This window comes from Hydra viridissima, unplaced genomic scaffold (genome assembly GCF_058129835.1).
Source record: "Hydra viridissima isolate aposymbiotic clone 2 unplaced genomic scaffold, HvirCarnegie_v1 scaffold_11, whole genome shotgun sequence".
Classification (NCBI taxonomy): Eukaryota; Metazoa; Cnidaria; class Hydrozoa; order Anthoathecata; family Hydridae; genus Hydra; species Hydra viridissima.
Genome location: NW_028324310.1, coordinates 2,179,340 through 2,201,104, shown reverse-complemented (window position 1 = coordinate 2,201,104; position 21,765 = coordinate 2,179,340). Strand labels below are relative to the sequence as shown.

Sequence of the window (21,765 nt, the reverse complement as noted above, 5' to 3'; positions counted from 1 at the left end):
TTCTAAAGTGAAACAGACACCTAACTACAAATACAATAATTGATTGTTTGATGCTGTTCCTTATTTATTTATTTTATCTAGAATTATAAAAACATTTATTAAGTATATTAGTTGGTTTTTAAAGATGCCAAAGTCTTTAAAAGCTAAGAAAAAGATGAAGTTTAAAGGTAACAGATTCACAAAAAACAACAAGCTTGATGATAAAACCATGCAATTCGAAAAACCTTGTTCAAGTGAAAGAAAACCTAAAAACAAAAAATGCAGTTGTTCATTTAGTAACAATGATGATTATAACATTCTAATAAACTTTTCGATTCTTCAGAATGAGCTTGTAAAATTTATTTTTTGTCCTAAATGTAGGAAAACAGTAACTTCATCAAATAATTTCCAAAAGAGAAAGGGATTTTCGTATCTTTTATGTTTGAATTGCACAAATTGTGACTGGAAATATGAATTTGAAACCTCACAGAAAACAAATAAACTTACTTTAGCTGTAAGCTGTATTAATTATCAAATGGTTATAGCTTTTCGTGAGATTGGTCAAGGTTATCAGGGAATCCGTACATTTGCAAACATTATGAACATGCCAACACCATTATCATTTCCTGGATAGCAATTAATAAATAATAAATTGCATACTTTTTTTAACGATGCAGCTTCAGAAAGCATGAGCAATGCAGCTTTAGAAACAAAGAGTTTACTTGCTACCAATACATTTGATAATAGCATTACAAATTGCCAGGTCTCAGTTGATGGTACATGGCAAAAACGTGGGTATTCGCCGATGAACGGTGTTGTAACTTTAATTTAAAGGGAAAATAGAAAGTGTTTAGACACAGCAGTTTTATCCAAATATTGCAAAGGATGTGCCATGTGGAAAGGGAATCATATCATATCTGCCAAGCAAATCACAAAATCATATCTGCCAAGCAAATCACAAAAAATCTTCAGGTTCTATGGAGGCTGCTGGTGATATTTTAATGTTTTCTCGATCAATAAAAAATTATGGTTTGCGTTACACTTCATATATTGGTGATGGTGATACTTCATCTTTTAATGAAGTCAAGTCTTCTAAACTATATGGCGAAGAGATAACAATTGAAAAATTAGAATTTGTTAGCCACGTTCAGAAGCGATTAGGTACACGATGCCGCAGTTTGCTTCAAAGTATCAAGGGAAAAATACTAAGTGATGGAAAAAAATTAAATGGGACAGGAAGATTGACAGATAACGTTATAAATAAACTTCAAAATTATTATGGAATGGCAATTAGGCAGAATAAACTATTAAACCCAATGAAGAAATCTGTTTGGGCAGTGTTATTTCATAATAGTAGTATAAGTAATCCCATTGAACGCCATCAATTCTGCCCTCAATCGAAAAACAGCTGGTGCTTGTGGCAAACAGATAGGTTTAATAATCAAAACAAATATAAACCCACATTGAATACACCATTGTCAATCGAAGCTGTTCTTCTCCCAATTTTTCATGATCTTTCAAGTGATGAGTTACTTTCCAAATGTTTACACGGACAAACCCAAAACAACAATGAAGCTTTAAATTCTATAATATGGAAAAAATGCCCCAAAAATATTTTTGTTGGAAAAAAAGTTTTAGAGATTGGAGTTTCATCTGCAATACTACAGTTTAATGAAGGTGCTACTAGTATTTGCAAAGTTTTTGAACCTTTAAAAATTCCTGTGGGACAATTTATGAATAAAGGATTTATTAAAAAAAAACAATGAACGAATCAGAAATATTAGGAGAAAATCATCAAAAAAAGGAACACAACAAAGAAAAATCCTTAAAAGTATAAGAAAAGGTTACATAGACATTGAAAATGAATCAGAAAAACAACCAGCTTATTCTATTGGTGGTTGGTAGTTGACTGGGAAAGTTTATTGTTTTTAAAACGTGTTTTTTGCCATTTGAAAATTCTCAATATACACGATTACGCAGAATTAAATATCTCAAGATCTAATGGTGCAATTACAATGAAATTTTCAGGATATATTCATATGCAGGAGTTGTACTAGAATTAGGTTCTAATACAAAATAGTTCATGAAATTATGTCTGATATGTCTCCCCACCTGGCACCCGCAGCTGGTTCAATATGGTAAAATTGCCTTTACTCCTAAATTATATGGATACAGTAGATGATTCTAGTACAACTCCTACATCAATATGGGACCAATGTTATTGTAAAGTTTTGGGGCAAATAAATGACCCTATCTTGAGATATTGCATTCTGCGTATTTTTCTTTTTATGTGCTTTTAGACTTGGGTAAGCGAGGCAAAAAAAAATTTTTGTTACAAATTATTTCAAAATTTGTATATTTTAGTTTTTTATATATAAAACTTCTTATTTGCAATTTTTTAATACAGTATTTAACATTTTAATAATAGCTTTAGTACCACCTTAACAATAATCTTCTAACAGATGGTGTATTGTTCGGTATTGTTTAGATTGCTGTTTACTTGGCTGCTGGCTTTTTTCTTATTCTCATTAAAGGAAAGTGGTTTTCAAAGTCAGCATTTTATTTAACGAATAGGAAAAAAGAAATAAACAATGCTCAAATAGCTTAATCTTTTAAAAAAACCAATTGAAGTGCATATGACGCAAGAGTTTTCAAGTTGGAGAACACAATTCCACCTTAAATTAAATCCAGTTTAATTCAAGGTGGAGTTGTGTTCTTCAACTTGAAAACTCTTGCGTCATATGCTTAGTAAAAAAAACCGTTAAGCTCGTCAAAATGTCTGATGGACCAAAAATCCGGAGGAAAACAAGCGCCAAAGGTGGCGAAAAAAGGCGAGAAACGCGCTGGTAAGAAAGGCGGAAAAATGCCGGAACTGATGACAAGAAGCCCAAGAGCATTTTACAATATACTACATCTTTATTTATGTACAATTACCATTACTATCTACTTTTTTATACATTCGATTTCTTTTGATGTGACGTAGACTTTTGTGACAGTATATGTACTTGCGCATGAGTTTCAATTCAAAATCAATATTTAGAAAAAATTTGAAACTTATTTTGAAGTCGATATAATTAGTATTTTAAACATAAATAAAAATAATTAATATTTTCGAAACTTCCTAACCGACTGCATCGTCATTATATGATTTTAGCTCAACATTTTCCCTGCAGTTGTATGCAACCGGGCCTGCTATTGTAAAGCCAATCTCAAAAGAAACATTTTGTGTAAAACTTCCTCTGTTTATTCTTAAATGAGCACATCGAATTGGTAGTTTTGTTCCACGTGGCAGACAATACTCAACTGAGTGATCATTTAATATTTTGCCATTAACTCTAGCGATATTTGAATAGTATATTTTTTTGTAACCTATTTCGTTGTGCATCATGTAAAGAGGATTGTGTATTAAAAAATGTTTCTCATTTCTTATTGGAATAAGGAAAGAATAATAAATTTTCTGTAACTTTTTAACGCACTTTTCTAGTAAAGCTTCATCGTATGTTACTGCTAAGGAATTCTTCGTCTGTTCTTTTTCAGTTGGCCAGTTCAAGACTGTGTACCAAAAGTAATTCTCGTATTGTTCCGAATCTACGGAAGTAAGATGTTTACTAAGTGTACATGCATCCTTAAATTTGAATATGGGGTACTCCACATTTAGTGCAAGGTTTGCATTCAAGAGACATACTAAATAAAAATTATCAAGGCTCTTTAGATCAACTTTTTCTTGTTCCAAATGATTTTTCAAAGCTTGCACAGTCTCATTTAGTAGGTTATTTTCTTTAGGCTTTAAATTTCGAACATGATAAAGATATTCAATTAAATTAACTTCAAAGTAATTCTTCAACTGGTTTAGCTTAGATTGGAATGATGTTTTGGTGCTCCGTATCACATCTGGAAGGTTTTTGAAATAATTTGTTGAGAATATTTTACTATACTTATCACATTCTTTTCTTATTTGGCTATGTGTCTTATAATTTTTAATTATTCTGGAATCAAGTTTTTGCATTATAGCTTTCATACAGCTTATTGTTCTATCATGAATTCCTGACAATAACACAGCGAACTTTGATAAATCTATATTATGCCGATCTGCAAGATGTTTCAAATTACCTTTCTTTCCAGAAATAAAACTTCTCACTTCATCTTCTTCCTTTTCTTCTGCCAATTCCATCAATTTTTCTGCAATGCATAAGTTGACAGTTATTTCACCAAAATACCCTTGAAAAATTGATGGAATAAATAATTCAATATCATTACAATCATCTTCTATTGAACTCATCTCAGCTACAAAGTTAAAATTTTGCTGCTCAAATAGGGCTTGCGCTTTTCTAAAGTTTTTAATAGCTTCTGAAGCTGATCTGAAAAGTTCATTCATGGTAATCTCTTTATTATCTTCTGTTTTGCAATAATCTGTCACCTCTTTTTTATAAACTTGTCCCAAAGTGTCATAATATCTGAAGTTAACATTACTAATATTTATTGCATTACATGCACAATCTTTGGCTTGGTCGAGTTTATCAATGCTTAAGTAAAGCCTAGATAAAGTCTGATGTATCATGGCTGACCCAGTGTCAATTGGATTTAAGTTTTTCAGACTTTCAAATCTTTTAATAAATTTTTGAAGAAGTTTAATAGCCAAGTCTGGATTTTTATTTTTCAGTTCTAAAATTAAAGGTGAAAACCGCTTTCTTTCTTTCTTCCTTTTTTCCTTAGTTTTCCCATCACTTATATTGCTCCACTTGCGCCGTACCACCATGACACGCAAGTCCTTTAATAGTTTCTTCCTGAGAAACAAATGATTCATTAGCGATTTATTTTCAAATAATTCATGAAAAACATCAATAACTGATTTCTCTTCTAATTCCAAAAACCTTTTCATCAGAGACTCAGCAACCTGAAAGTGCGTTATTTCTACAGCTTCATAAGTACCAAACTCATCAAGTACACTTTTTGTGCGAACCAGCATCTTAAAATGATCACATACATTGTCTATCAATTTTTTATACTCACCATATCCTAAAATAATGGAAGCATGAGATAATGAAATATTGCTGTCTCCATAAAATTTGAATATTGACAAAACTAGAAGGAGCCACTTTTCATTAGGGTAGCCATCCAGGGCATATCCAATTTTGGATACTATTTTGTAAATTCTGTTTTTGTATTCTTTTTGTTTTTCAGTAATGGTATCAAAACGACTCATCATAATAAGGAAACCAATCATATCTTCTAGCTGCAACTCGTTGGACTGAAACTGTTCAGACTCTATATCAGATTCAAATTGTTCAAGTTTTTTTGAGAATTTTTCTCTTTCACTATCCGAAAACTTTTCTGACAAATTAAAACAGCTGTATGAACTAGGCTGTTCAAGTTTATTGTTATGAACAAAAAATATAATACCTAACGTTTTACGGAATTTAATTTTCTTACTTAATACTTCATTTTGAATTTTTCTTTGGAAATCTTTAGCAGTTTCATGATCAGAGTCATCAATTAGTATCAGTAGTGGTAGACATTCTAAAATTTCCTCTCCTCGGACTAATTTTTTATCTTCACCAAAAGATCTAAGCTCTAACAAATTTAAAGAGAGATTTTCAAGATTTGCAGCCTCTAAACCTTTCCCATCAATTTTTACACACCTGAACTTATCCTTCAGGAGCCAAAGTACATTCATGGCAATCGTTGATGCCCCAGTCCCAGGTAAATGTCCAATGCCTACAAGTTCAATGCAATTTTCTTCTGAACTTTTCAACACTTCAATTTTCTTCTGAATATCTTTAACCATATCTCTTTCAATTAAAGCTTCTGGAACAACTTTACCAATATCCAACTTATTATACACAAAATAATACAATTCCCAAGATGGATCTTTCCCTCTGAGGAAATCCTTCATTGTATTGTTATACATATCTTTGATTTCTACAGAAGACTTCTTTCTAAGTTCTTTGCATTCATTTGATGCCAATAAAAATATCCCAATACTATTAAACTTTTCAACTATTTTAGGTTTTACTGGAATCAGTATTCCACTAGTTGTCTGAATACATTTGTCTTCAATTGTGTAATCTAAAGTAATTTGTTTGACAAATGAATCAATTAAATTCCACTGAAGGCACAATGAGTTATGCTTCAACAATGCAGGGAGCTTTCTTGTCTCTGACTCATTGTCATAAGCTTTATTAATAGAGTCTGTGATTGCTTTTAAATGTGATGAACTTTGTGAAAGAAAACTGAACTGCTTTAGAATGTCATACTTCATGCTGATTTCTGTCAAAAAAGCTAAAAACTCTTTCTCTTTTTCATTTGAACAGCAGAGCACAATAATTGCAATATCATTTGGAACTGGAACTTGACTTGGCCCAGTTAAAACATCAAAAATCTTTCTCAAGTTTGGTAAAAAATGACCCTTCCAATCAGTGAATAAGTATTGGGATTTCGCTTCCTTCTTGCAACAAGTTATGTGACAGATCTTCTGTCTGTAACTTTTCAAGAAACTGTGTCCATTAAGGTCCATATCAAATAAACTTTCAACTTGCTCAGCTAAAATAGAAGACTTATCAAGCAAGATATTTGAATACTATAAAACATATAATTATGTAAAAGTGTGTACTATTCATACAACAGAAAACTGACATAAAATTACTTGCTATTACTGAAGGCTTATCAAGGACATCTTTACAATCATTAAGTAATTTCAAAACACCATTTTCCTCTGAATTTGGATTAAAATCAAAGATAGCTCTCCACTCAATACTTGATATCCAATCTATATCTTCAATCCCTTTCATTTTACAACAGGGTTTCTGACAGATACTATTGATCATCAGAAAGTAATGATACTTGTTATAAAATATTCTAGATTCTCCCTTACACAATAACCGTAGAAGCGTAATGTTATTATCAGAAGGCATTTCTTTTCTATCATTTTCTAACTCTTGTCTTAGTTCAATTGATTGCTGTAATTTTACTTTAAAAAATTCTTCGATCTCTTTTTTCCCTGTAATTTTATAGCTTGATGAAGCATTTCTAAAATAATAAATGCCTTTTTTTTGATCATTAGGAAAATTTACTTTAAAGTTAAGATATTTAGTGATGTTGAAAGAGGGATTTATATCAATTTCTAGAACAATACGAGTTGAATCATCTAACTGAATCACATGAAGAGGACTGATGCAAGCAGAAAAAGCAGCTTTTTCTTTAGAAGAACATGTTTTCAGGCATTGTGGATCTTTGCTTTTGAAATGTTTCTCAATCCACTCTTCATATTGAACAGCTTCGCTGTATTCTATGTTCATGCCAATAATCTCCCCATGCTTATGATCACTGTCACCCTTTTCATCTGCAACTCCAAAATATATAGTTCCATTAATTCTAGCATTCATGCATGCTCCTGCAAATTTTCCTAATTTATCAATAAATGATGATTCCTTTTTCTCATTAGATATTGGAGTATCTAAAAAATAATTAAGATTTCAATATTTATCATTTTGGTTAATTGTATTAGACAAGTGGAAACTAAATGCATAAATAAAGATGGAAAAAGCTTTTATCAGTGAACTTTGAAATTCATAATTAAGCACATAATTAAATTAAGGTAAATTATCTTTAAATTTTGCTTTACTTACTAAAATAAGTGTTGAGAAAAATACTTAAGATATACAAAACGAAATGAAAACTCATAAAAATATTACCTAAAGCAAAAGACTTAAACTCTCTTATAGGAACATCCAGATTCCATCCACTATTTTCACATGGCAATATGGATCCAACTTTATACTTTTTTCCAACCTGTGTTTTACCAAATATTCTTGGCTCTTGTATAATTTCTTTATCTTTGTTAGAACTAACTATTATATTCGTCTTTTCTTTCTCAGAAGTTTCAAAATTTTTTAACTTGTATTGTGAGTCCTTTATAAATTGAGAGAGAGTTTGTCTGATACAATCAGAATCTTTTTTGTGTGAAGCTTTAAACTCCTCGCTGTTTATTTCTTCTAACTCCAATGTAGCATTTTGCACCTCTTCTAAATATTTATTTGCTAGGGTTAATTTTTCTAATATAAAATCCTTTGTAACTAAGGTCAAATCAAATGACAGATTGTCTTTTATAAGCAGTTCTGTTTTTCTCAAAACTCTAATATGAATTTTCTTGTTTTCTTCCATTATATCATGACGAATATTAGAGACTTGTTGTGCTTTGAACTTCAGATTTCATTCATTTTAAGGCCTATGTTTTAACTTCTTATGGCCCCAGTTATAGTCAGTCAACATACCGAGAAATGGTTTAAAAGTTATAATAATGTTATAATAAAGAGAATGCGGATAGCTTCTTTTCAATATTTAACCAATCAAAATAAACAGACACCAAAGATTATACTTTGAATCCTCAGGTTTATTAGCTTTTCATAGATACACGTTTCACACGTTTGCAAATTAAGGCCAGTTTTGAATCTTTATCTTTCATTAAATATGTTATTAAACAAATTAGTCGTTCAAAAAACGACTTACTTGTCTAATAACATATTTAATGCAATTTTATATATTTTTTACATTAATTTTGCATGAAACGCTTTTTTAATTTAAACCTTAGTTGCTTTAACTGACGTTGCGCTAGACGATAATTCGTCTGACTATTTTTTCCCGTGAACTTTGGGAAGTCACTAGAAAACTTTGGTTTTTGCGCTAATGCAATTTTTCATCTACCGGAACAAAGATGCTCCTGCGGCTTTTCTCTGATCTTAATGAAATATCGTAAGTTTTCAATCTTACGTTGCGCCAAAATTTAGTTAATTAAATTATCAGTGCTATTCAGCAGCAGTATAACAAAAGAAAAGGGTTATTTTAAGTATGCTTTTAAAAAAGGTTTGTGATTTATTTCTTATTAAACTTTTGAAGGATTACGAAAAAGAAGCTTTAAAAGCTCTCAGCAATGGCATATTACCCCCGTCCTTAAACCTGCAAAACGTAATTATATTTCGCCACTATTCATTTTTTTTAATAACCAAAGTTTTCTCATCTGACTTCCCAAAGTTCACGGGAAAAAAAAGTCAGACGAACTATCGTCTAACATTGCGCATATCCGCTTATAAAGTCAAAACGTAAAGTTTAGTTTGAAAAGCTGTTTTGATAATTGAAGGCAACATTGCCCATAAACGAAAAGTCTATTACATCAAATTTATCTAATAAACGACGTTATTATAGGTGTTACTAAATTAGATAGCGAACTTATTGATTCGGAACTAGAAAGAGAGTTGAATGATTCATTTAAGGAAAATAATGACCAACTTTTTCCGATAGCAGATATTGCTCTGATGCAAAAAACGATTGCTATTAAAAACAAGCTAAATCCAAATAATCCTCAACCATTTGAATGGAAAATAAAAGAGCCGCATAATATTTCTGTATAAAATATGCCTTTCAGTGGGATTCCATCTCTTGGAATATTGCCTGAGCAGCAGTCAATAGAATATTATCGAGATATAATAAGCTACGATCTCATCTAGAGTTGCCAGGTGTCCGGTTTTGAACCGGACAGTCAATTATTTCAATAATCTGCCCTGTAAAAAACAAAAATAAATACCGGACTTGTAAATGTCTGGTTTTTTCAAAATTATGGAATATCTGTTTTTCTTCATTTGATTGTTTACGCATTATTTTCAAAAAAATTGCCAGAATTTATCATTTTTTAAAAATAATAAAGAATTTTTTATTTTTTAAAAATAATAAATTCTGTTTATTATAAGTGAAAGTTTTTAGTTATGTTTAATTATATTAAACGCAAAGGAATTAAATTTTCAAACGTTCAAATTTTAGAATTTTTATTGGAGTATTGAAAGTTTATGTAAATAATAAAATAAACACAAACAAAAATTTATTAAAAACTGTTAAATTTTTAGTTTTTTGGAATTTAAAAAAAAAAAAAGAAATACTAAAAGCAGTCGAGACTAACATTAAATTTAACTATGAAAGTAAGAAATAAAATATATTAGAAGCAGTTAGGATGTATAATAGCACTATTAAAAACTAAAAAAGAAATTAAAAATTAGTATTGTAGTGTAAAAGTAAAAGTAAATGTACTTTTCTGTACTAATTTACTTCAAGGCTTGTTTTTAAAAGGTTACGATTTTCAAACTAAAATTGAAAATTAGTATTGTATTGTAGTATAAAAGTATGGTAAAAGTACTTATAACTTTGATAACTTTTATCAAATTCGAGCAGAAGTGACGTGGGTCACAAAAGTTTCTATATATCTTTTCATATTTTATTATTAAAATTTAGAAAAAAGTAGGGGGTCCCTCCGCTCATTATTCCTTGTATACCCTCATAAAATGTATTGTAGTATTAGTATATATACATTATTCCATCTTTAGCTCTCCAAATGAAACAAAATGGATTTTCACGAAGAATGTTGAGGGGGGGGGGGGGGGTCTGATGTATGAGAAAGTGTCCGGTTTTTTTAGAGAAGAAATCTGGCAACCCTAATCTCATCACGCGCATCGTACGAGAAAGAAGCATATACGCAAACCAACTTGACACCAGCAAACCTCTTAAACTTTCATCAGAAGAGTTGGAAGTATTCATTGGTATATATATATTTTTAATGTCAATAGCAAAAATGCTTGGTACACGCGATTATTTGGACATTTTTCTTCGATTTGAGCGTATAGCTAACGTTAAGAACATTCGACGATTCGAATGTTTTATTCGAAAAAGAGGTTTTTGAATTGCAACAATAATTTGGATAAGTGAGAAAACTGTCCAGACAAGCTATATAAAATTCGTTTTTTAATAGATGCGTTAAAAGAACGTTTTAATTTATTTTCTCCAAGTGAGATGTTTCGAATTGACGAACCAGTTGGACCTTTTGAAGGGAGATCTAAAGACTAAAGCATTGTAATCCTAAGAAAGAATAAAAAGTGCGGCTTCAAGCCTTACATCCTGATAATTCTAAAAGGCCTAATTTTTGCTATCGAAATCCATTCAGGCTCCATTTCTGCATGCACGCGTCAATCTGATCTTAAGGTCTCAGAAAATATTGCTACATTCCAAAAAAAAAAATCCGTTCTATACAACGATTTGAGTAACAGATCAATCCGTCGCTACTGCACCAACTGCTTTTCAGTTAACGGATTAAAGTTTTAATGGATTAAAGTCCATTGATATTTTTCCGATAAAACAATCCTTTTGAATAAAGGAGTTATTACGTTAGTGCATCAAATTATCCGCTGTTTTTATTCATTTAAAATACGTTATTGTAGGGAATAATCAGTTAAAATCACTTCATTATAATTAAAGATGAATTAAGCCACATAGTACTGTAATTTGATAATAAAATAATCCTTACATTTTTTAATATATGGATTATTTCATTGTGATATTCTTAATACACATTGGTTCTTACCATTATAAATGTAATAATTACCACCCATCTGATACAAGCAGTACTAATTATACAAACTAACATGGTTGGGAGAAATATAGTGCTCAATTTGTTAGCAAGCTTCAAAAACTCTGTAACTGGACATTGAAAACTAATCAAATATTTATAATAATGTAATTCAGTACACAAACTTTTAATTACAATCAAAATAGTCTTTAAATATTTTTTTAATAGTCATTATATTTGAGATTATAAAACTTCTGTATAAAACACACACATACTCCCATATACACAATAGATTTTTAAACTAAACCAATTGTTAACAAACTAGGTTTTCGGTTTTAACACTGCTGTTCTTAGTACATGTTTCACGCTTTAATTCCAGCAACGTGTTGTCAATTCCTAAAGGTAAATATAACATTAAATACAATGAAGAAAATATGGAACCTAAATAATATAAACAGTATGAAATTAAAATAAAATTTTACTAAATACTTTTAAGAAATACTGTTATTGCTAATTCTTTATTTATAAATTGATAATAGAAATTCTTTTATTTTATTTATTTCTGATACCATTTTCTAAAGATAAAGTTCAATGCAACAACTAAATAATATCTTTAACAAAAATTTTAGCAAAAGATAATCTTATCTGATAACTGAAAAGTTCAATAATTTCCACACACTTCAAAACCTGTCAGGAACGAAATAAAAAAAAGGTCTCTAACTTAAAGAACAATAAATCAAAACAAGAACAAATAATCACAACAAAAGAAATGAAAATAACAATATCAGAATTTCAATTTGATACCACATGCCTCGTGTCTAAAGTAGTAAATTCTAAACAAATATAAACAAGGCATACATAAACTTAGTTGTACCTAACCTAAATAAATATCCCCACTAAAAGAAATGCAAATCAAAATCTAAAAATTTTAATTTTACAACTAATTTAAACTTACAGTGTGATAAAGTAGCAAGTTATAAGAATATAAACTAGCCATATAAAGATAATTGTGTAACTAACCATTTAGTTTATACTAAAACTGTGTAACTATAAAAAAACTGGCAAATTAAACTTTTTGCAAAAAACCTTTTATCTATGATGTAAATGTAATTTAAAGATCCTGTAAACAAAAAATATTGTTAACAACTCATTTTTTACAATATTTGTCTGATGTAACTGACAAATTTATTTTTAAAAAAATACAATAAAAATTGTTCCTTAAGGAACAGATAACTGTAATACTTGAGCATGATTAAACCATTGTAAGCTGATGTCCATGTTAGTCCTTAACTTGCTTAAACTACATATTAAAGCTAAAAACATATAAGATTATAATACAAATATTAAAAATTATAACACATCTATATATTTTTTTATCGTTATAAAATTAAAGAAAAAACAATTCAAAACTTTATGATATTTTATGTAAAGTACTTCAATATGCTGACAAATAAAACTAAAACTCTAATGTATATGTATGTGTGTGTATATATATATATATATATATATATATACATACATACATACATACATACATACATACATACATACATACATACATACATACATACATACATACATACATACATACATACATGCATGCATGCATGCATGCATGCATGCATGCATGCATGCATGCATACATACATACATACATACATACATACATACATACATACATACATACATACATACATATATACACACATATATACATACATACATATATACACACATATATACATACATACATACATACATACATACATACATACATACATACATACATACATACATACATACATACATACATACATACATACATACATACATACATACATACATACATACATACATACATACATACATACATACATACATACATACATATACTTAAACAAAATAAAATGAAACTAACTAGTGGTAGTTGAACTTGCAGCTTTGATCTCGTCAGGAATTATAGTTTAATGCTGGGTTTCATAATGTTTTTTTAACTTAATGAAAATAACGAAAACTCTATTGCATTTACCAAAAGTGCATTTGACTTCTGAACCTCTCGAAGTTTATCCATGTAAATTTTGAAAATGAGAAAAAAGTATAGGTAATGATGAAAAATATAATTTACATAGGTAGCAGTTCATAATTTCTTTCGGAAACCTTTTAAAAAAAAAATTTTTTTTTTAACGGATTTTATTATTTTATCCGTTGAATTAATGGAATTTCGAAGACTCCGTAAGAAGTTAACTTTACTCCGATAATTTTGTTGTTTTTGGAAACGAATGACTTCGTTAATTTAACGGAGACACGCATTCCGTTACTTTTTCTAGTGGATTGTTTTTAGAGTGTATGCACTTGCTGTATTCCAAGACACAATGGAAGTAAATTATTTATAGATAACTTATATACAGGTTTTAAATTAGCAACTACATTATTATGGGTATATAAGCGTCCGTTGTTGCCTAAAAGCAACAAACCCCAAATGGGCTAAAATCTTTTTTGTAATGAAGGTAAATGGAGGTTCTTAGTCATTTTTAAAAACGTAAATGCTTTTTCAGGAATAAAAAAGGCTTGTGCTATGACTGTAAATGTATCTTATGAACTGGTATACAGGTGTTAATGTAAATGTATCTTATTTTATTTTTAGAGGAAGAACAGAATCGTTTAGTTTTACCCCAAAACATTCAACTTTAATTTTAGAACTTGACAAAAGTAAAACATATGTAACCAAATATTAAGGGTCTGCGTCTCGGAATCGTTTTCTCGAAATGAACCGGGAAAAGCGTAACGAGACTTAGCAATACTAAACTATTTTAAGATTTTTTCCAGGCGAAAAATCTCCTCAAGTTCTCAACCGCTCCATTAAGAAAAGACGACTTTCCATCCCAGATTGAGTCAGTGTCTGAAATACAAATCCAGAGATTCAAAGCAACTTCGAGGTGACTAGGAAATTATGAAACTTCTGGCAAGGATGAATCTTCCATTCAGCTTTGTTGAGGCAAGACCTTTCAAGGAGTTTATGCACTACTTAGATCCAAAGCTGAAAATCAAGGCTGCCACAACTTATTTTAGGTACAAGCTGCCTTTGTTGTATGACAATGTCAAGACGGCTGTGGATAAAGTTTTGGAAACTGATCTACTGGAAAGTCCGGGAATGGCTCTGAGCACAGACATTTGGACTTCAAGGAACTTTGATCCATACCAATCATTGTCTGTTCATTATATTGACAAGGAGTGGACCCTGAACAAGTTTGTTGTTTTGTCAGTCCGTTCAGGGAGAGGCACACAGCAGACAACATTGCCAAAAAGATCGACACGTAAGTTAAATTACAAAATGTACTTTTTTACATGAGTTAAGTTAATTGTGTTCAACAGTTAAAGTGGTATGCCTAATCTCGCCATTATTCACGTTTATAATCAGTGCAAAGAAAAGTTAGTTATTTTAGTGTTTGTTTAAGACATAAATTACCATACTGTGACAATACTAGACATTTCAGTTTGCTATAATTTTTTGTTACTTTTTTAGGGTTGTTGCCGTTGTCAAGGACACTGTTGATACCACCACAACAGTAGATCATGCAATCACTTGTGTTCAAAGGCTAGCAGAAAAGATGCACAAGAGTCATTTGGCGAATGAAAGAATTAAGGCCGAAATTGCAGCTATGAACAGGGACATTCGTCTTGCCATGGAAACCGATTCAAAGGAAAATGTTACAGAGTTGGTCTACAAAAAATTCATCACTGTCAACAACCCTCGCTGGAATTCTATGTACATATGTGTGCAGAGTGTCTTTGACATGAAAGAACCTCTTTTGGCAATAAAAGCAAGGCCAGGCATTGACCCAGCAGATGTTGCATCTCTTGTGCCCTCTGAGTTGGAGTTTAAAATCTTTGAGGAACTGTTGCCTACTCTCAAACTTTTGGCAAAGACATCTGAGAGACTTAGTGCAGATAAAAAGCCAACTCTACACATCGTTGTTGGTGGTCTCCACAATTTGCAGCACCACATCAACAGGGTTGAATTGGTCGAGGATGATTTGTTAGACACAAGCAAATCTTTTTTAAGAACTTTTTCAGCCAAGCTTGATAACAGGTTTCCCAATGCTGGCGCTCATACCATGTTTTTTGGTGTTGGTCATTTCCTTAATCCTTATTACAAGGGTGTGGCATCCAAAAAATTTGGAACCTATGATAAAACCTACAAGTACTTGGTTGAAAACCACACCAATCATCATGAATGGCTCAACAAAATCATGAATCAACCAACGGCCACTGCAAACTTGGAGGAGGAAACAGATTCGTTGGCTCAAGACGTGATTGAATTTCATTCTCAACACACAGCAATTTCGGACAAGCTCGACATTGCTAAGGAATGGAATGTCTACAAGAATATGCATCCCTGGCCAAGGAAAGAGGCCTAGGAAAATGTTCTTGGGTTTTGGAAAAAACATGAAATAACTTTACCTCTTTTGGCTGAAGCAGCACGGCGTTACCTGGCAATTCCAGTATCTTCGGCCACTTCTGAGAGGGCCTTCTCTGCAGGAGGAAACATAGTCACACACAAAAGGACCAAGCTTCAGCCGGAAAATGTTGAAAAGTTGCTCTATATCCAACAGAATTATGACTTTGTTCAAATCAAATCCTGGAAACTGACCTCAGAAGATGACAAAGATCCTGGTAAAGCATTCACAAAAATTCTAAAGAGAGATCTTAACTTTATCTTTCCCTTTAGTAAAATTTTAAGTTTTGCCACTTCCATTTATTGTTTCTATGTTTTTTGTTTTAACTTTAAACTTTTAAATTCTTTTCAAACTGAAATTTTGCTTAGTTTAAAAAACTTTTGTAAATTTCCTTCCAGATTTTTTGTTTCAAGAGAGTGACAAAGCCAATGTTGTTGAATCTGATGATGTGGTTGAGATTCAGCTTAATCCAAGACTGCCAAGTCAGCCAATGTCACGAGCAAGTACGACCTCCTCAAGAATCTCTACTGCCACAGCATCTCATGTACCAGGTATTACACCACTGATCACCAGTTCAAGGGATTCTGCTCCAGCTCCTTTTGCTGGACCATCCAAAGCTCCAACTGATGCACCTTCAACTAGTGACACAAGTAAATGAATTGTTTGACAAAGTTTGTAATTAAAAACTTTTATTTATTGCCAATAAAATTTAGTTAATGTGTATTACAGTACAACAATCACAAATAAAATAAATGAAACACATGCAAATTTTCACTTCAATTTTTATTTGTCTTGTTAAGTCTCGGTAAATAGTTTAATTACGATAAAGTAACCGAAACAATTGTAATGGCCGACCCCCCAGCAGATTACTAAATTTCACATTTAGGATTAGCTAGTATGTCTCGTTATGTCTCGTTATGTCTCGTTATGTCCCGTTAAAAAGATGTAAATTCCAGGAAATTGTAAAGTTCCTATTTTGTCCGGGACATCTCGTCTCGTCTCGGTATCGTCCCGGATTTCGACTGAAAATTGAAAGTTGTCTCGATTTTTATTGCTAATCGGGACAAAGCTTTTAGGATCGTCTCGTCTCGATTAAAAAAAATAACGAGACGCAGACCCTTACCAAATATACAGAACTAAAGAATCATTGAGATGTATCGGAAAAAGATTTAACTTAAAACTTGTAACTAAATTTGCAAAAACATTAAAACAAAAAAACAAAATCTAAACTGTTCACTTTCTGCATATGAATCGGAGACAATATTTTTTGCTAGTACAGATATTTTAGCAAAGAAGTCTCAGGATCGAGCTTTAATTTTTTGTTTGTACATTTTTTGGACAACTGTGAAACAATAGGATCAGAAGATGATAAGAAATAAAGAAACAAATTTTCGTTCGTTAAGTTCCGCTCAGTCCTTTGTGCATCACACTTTGCAACCTGCGATTGTAAAAAACAGTTTGAAAGTAATAGTAATTTTTCCTTCGTGCACAAAATGGTTTAAACCCTTAAATGGTTCTCGAATAACCTCTGTTTCCATTTTCGGCCTCGTCTTTATCTTGTTATTGTATTGGAAAATATTATCACAATGTCTTGGTGAGATAAATAGGGGAGCATGGGGTAAGATGACGAATGGGGCAAGATGACGACCTACCATTATCTTCAAAACTCAACTAAATATGAAAGCTGACTGTAGCTGAGAGCGATGTAGATTATATCTACTTGATTTATTTATGTTTTCTTTATAAATATTATTTTCGGGATGAAAGATAAGTATAAAATAAGGTTTTTCCGATATTAAGAAAAAAAAATTATCCACTTGCATTTCATTTTTTTCATCATTACATCACCAGCTTAAGGTAAGTGAGAATTTTTCGTTTAGCTTGTTCAATTTGGAAGCCATACGATTAGTGTTAAGCTATGATAACCTATTTGTGTATAGTACTGAATCATTTTTGAAGATTGTGTAGTCTAGGGGCAGGATGAACGGGGTAAGATGACTCGTTCGTCGTTTTGCCGAAGTACATGTTTTACTAAAAACTGTATAAACGCTGCCGCTTGTTTTGTTTAACTTAAATCTTGTTGCCTAGTTGTGTTTAACTTATAACAATAAACACAATTATAATAAAATAACTTAGAGCAATAGTTAAAGTTATTTTAAAGTTAATTAAATAAAATTATGTTGTGAATATTATTTATGCATATTTCAATTTTAGTTATGCATATATCTGTTTGTAAAATAAGCATAGCTAATATGATTAGGATTAGTAACTATACTTTATGGCTATATTTAATCTGTTTTACACACACACACACACACACACACACACACACACACACACACACACACACACACACACACACACACACACACACACACACACACACACACACACACACACACACACACACGCACACGCATATGTATATATATGTGTATATATATATGTGTATATATATGTGTGTATATATATGTGTGTATATATATATATATATAAAGTATATTTCTAATATGGTACATGTATTTGCATGTCATTTATTTAAATTGGCAGTTCCATTGTAAACTTATGTGTTATTTGCAGTTGTTAAAATGGTTCGCAACTATATCAGAACTACGAGTAGAGGTGCCAATGGAAATTGGACAATGCAGAACATGACTCAAGCTATTCAAGCTTTCAATTCCAATGCTTGCAGCAGGAACCAAGCTGCTTTGAATTTTGGAGTTCCAGAAGCAATACTGAGGCGTTACCTTAAAAAATCTTCTGATCAATTTCCAATCAGCAATGGAAGGTTTCGTCCTATATTTTCAATGGAAATGGAAAAATTACTTGCAGAATATTTAATTGAGTTAAGCAAAAGATTTTTTGGTATGACCTCAGTACAGCTCAGAAAATTGTGATAACTGGATGGTAAATCACCCAGGTAGACCAATTACTGAAGCACAGATTCCTGCACTTGTAAGACATGCATATGACCGATCAGCAACAACTGGCATTGCAAGAAAAGGATTTGAAGAAATCGGAATCTGGCCCTTCAATCCGCAGATTTTTTCTTTAACTGACTTTGCACCATCATTGACCAGTGATAGCCCAATACCAAAAAATCAGATTATATCAAATAATCAGATTATATCAAATAATCAATCAGGAATAAGTAGTAAATCATATATTATCTAGACAGTTCAGTTTTTTATTTGTTTCTTAAAAATAAAAGTTAAAAAATGTTTGTCTTTGTTTTTTTTTATCTACAAATCTTTACCTGACAATTTATAATTTAAATAAGCTAATAACTTCAGCTTATCTATAATATTGGACAATTATGCTAAATAATAAAATATGAAATAACATAAAATTAACCTAAATAGTTTTATGATGATTTTTATGACATTTGTTATATAATTTTTTTTGTAATATTTGTTCCGGTAGTTGAAGATCACCAGCAACAGTCAACATCAAAGGTGAAACTCAATGCAGTAACATCAGCAATGACCATATCATTTAACAACAACAACTCTTTATCATTGCCAACTGTTAACAATGAACCAAAATGCATTCAATTGAATGCAGATGCAAGTGTTGATAGAACCCTAATAGAGTTAAACGATGTGCCTAAAACTGTATCACCTGAGAACATTCGACCTTATCCTATTGCTTGTAGGGTTACAAATAGTGCTAACCGTAAAAGAAAATTCAGGCGAGCAGAAGTGGCAACAAGTTCCCCTTTTAAAGCTGCAGTTCAATTAGCTGCACTCGAGAAACAAGAAAAATTGATGAAGCAAAAAATAAAGAAAGCTGTTAGAGAAAAGAAGGACCAGCTTAAAAAAACAGCAGCTGTAACTAATAATAGAAAGAAGAATGACAAATCCAAAAATAGAGCAAAAAAAAATCCAAAATTCAAATTTCAAAAATAGTTGACAAAACTGAAGAAATTTCATGTTGGTATTGTGAAATTATCTATGGTGATCCTAATGATCCATTGCTTGATGATGACTGGGATATGTGTAAATCCTGTGAACACTGGTGTCATTTAACTTGTGGGCAATATGTTGAACACAAATTTACTTGTATTGTATGTTACACTTGTGTAGCTTAGCAATTATTAAATTGTTTTATTGCGCATTAAAATATTTTGTTTGACATTTGCTTTATTTTGTTGTGTTGGAATTTAATATGAACTGATTAACAGGTTTTTTTGCATAGCCCTATATAAATATATAACTTAATTTTTTTAAAAAATTACACCACTATTTATATTACTTATTTTATAAACTAGAATTTATGATACCGTGATATTTAAGGCAGTAATGGTATCATGGAATTAACTTATTTTAAAATCGTCATCTTGCCCCGCATACGGGGCAAGATGACGATTTGAGGTAACATTGGTTAATGAGTTTTTTCCAGACTTTTTTCAATTTTTATAAGGTTTTTTTGATACATCAGTAGCGCATGATAATTTTTAATCACTTCTTGATAAAGTTTTACATATTGGAACACTTATTGACTAAGATATAAGTGCTTTTCAAAACGTTCGTCATCTTGCCCCATGTTCCCCTATATGATGATGATTACAAATTAAAACTTTTTTCATCTAAAGCATAATTGTATTTTAAAGTAACTCCTTTGGTCGCCAAGACTTTGCAGTTTTATTTTTGCCCAATAATCAATACAGGTTTACGGATCAAATGTAAGTTTTACGTTACCTATTTGCAATTCGAGTTTTATATATACATACACTACCAACAAAAAGTTTGAGGTAGTATATGTAAATATTGTAGTATATTGATTTTTGATAACATTATCTCAATATTTTGCTTAGAAAATTTGAAATAAACAATGACATATAATGATTGCTGAAGTGTGAGTTTGGAGTTATTTATCTGTCTATTTTAGCAGTCTAAATGTAAACACGAATAACACGTACTGACACAGTAGGAGAATAATAGAAACAACTTTAGTGCATTTTTTTGTTGAAATACACGGTTAACTCTAGTTTGCGAAACTTTAGAAGTATTGTTAATGTTCAGTTAATATTTATACAACTCGTTTTTCTTTCAAATGTGGTATTAATATGAAGACTATTATTTCTCAAGCGGGTTCTTCAATTTGAAAATTAGAAATTTCTAGAACTTGTTTTCATACAACAAAATTTTACAACCCAAAGGAAATGGGTAAAAGAATAGAATTAACTGTGACAGAGAGAGAAAAAAAAACTTGTTTAAGCGGAAGATTTCCAAGTCCATACAGCAAAAAAGTTAAATGTTTCTTGATGTATAGAGTATAGAGAGCGTTACAACGGTTCCGGCAAAGTGGATCACATAAAAGTAAGAAACGATCAGGAATGCCAAGGAAGACAACGAGATTTCAAGATCCAGAATTTTTTAAAACATATAATTGATACACAGAAAACTCACAGCTGAAAAGATATGAGCCTAATACAACCAATTTAATGAAATACCGGTTAGCACATCCACGGTAAAGAATCATTTAAAGAAATTCGGGCTTCTTGCCAGTGTGGCAGCCAGAAAGCCACAACTGCGTCTAGTTTAAAAAACTAAGCAATTAAATTGAGAAAAACTTTATTTGAACAGATGAGTCAAAATTTGAAATATTTGGTTCCAAACGCCGAGTATTAGTAAGAAGATTTCTCAGAGAAAAGTACTCTGAGAAGTGTCTGGTACCTACTGTTAGTACCAGATGTTGGTGACCGTTTGAGGATGTTTCGGAGGTGAAAATGTTGAAATACTACACAATTTAGAAGGAACTATGGCAAAAGAAGTTTACAAGGGCATATTAGAAACTGTAGCAGTTCCTTCTGTAGAGGAATTATTTTCAAGCAAGATAACGATTCCAAACATATTAGCAAAATTTGTCAAATTTTTTACATGACTTGTAGCAACAAAATGTTTTGAAAATTATGGAGTGGCAACCACAGTTTTCGGATTTAAA

At 31.1% G+C, this 21,765-nt stretch overlaps 2 protein-coding genes across 4 annotated transcripts; one reads left to right on the top strand and one right to left on the bottom strand.

Annotated features, from left to right (window-relative positions):
- Positions 1-2,866: 2,866 nt before the first annotated feature.
- LOC145191147 (sterile alpha motif domain-containing protein 9-like) lies at positions 2,867-8,604 on the bottom strand. 3 transcript variants are annotated; one of them, XM_080068133.2, is made up of 3 exons: positions 7,671-8,604; positions 6,623-7,432; positions 2,867-6,519 (listed from the first exon to the last, which is right to left on the bottom strand). In XM_080068133.2, exons 1-3 carry the CDS (start codon positions 8,137-8,139, stop codon positions 3,101-3,103), a joined length of 4,698 nt encoding a protein of 1,565 aa, XP_079924259.2. In that variant the 5' UTR covers positions 8,140-8,604; the 3' UTR covers positions 2,867-3,100. The 3 variants fall into 3 exon arrangements, with proteins under 3 accessions (XP_079924259.2, XP_089921913.1, XP_089921914.1); XM_090065787.1 differs by having other exon boundaries at positions 6,627-7,432; XM_090065788.1 differs by lacking the exon at positions 7,671-8,604 and having other exon boundaries at positions 6,633-7,007.
- Positions 8,605-18,708: 10,104 nt separating this feature from the next.
- Positions 18,709-19,853, top strand: LOC149881668 (uncharacterized). Its single transcript, XM_090067465.1, has 2 exons — positions 18,709-18,973; positions 19,243-19,853. Exons 1-2 carry the CDS (start codon positions 18,724-18,726, stop codon positions 19,725-19,727), a joined length of 735 nt encoding a protein of 244 aa, XP_089923591.1. The 5' UTR covers positions 18,709-18,723; the 3' UTR covers positions 19,728-19,853.
- The last annotated feature ends 1,912 nt before the right edge of the window (positions 19,854-21,765 follow it).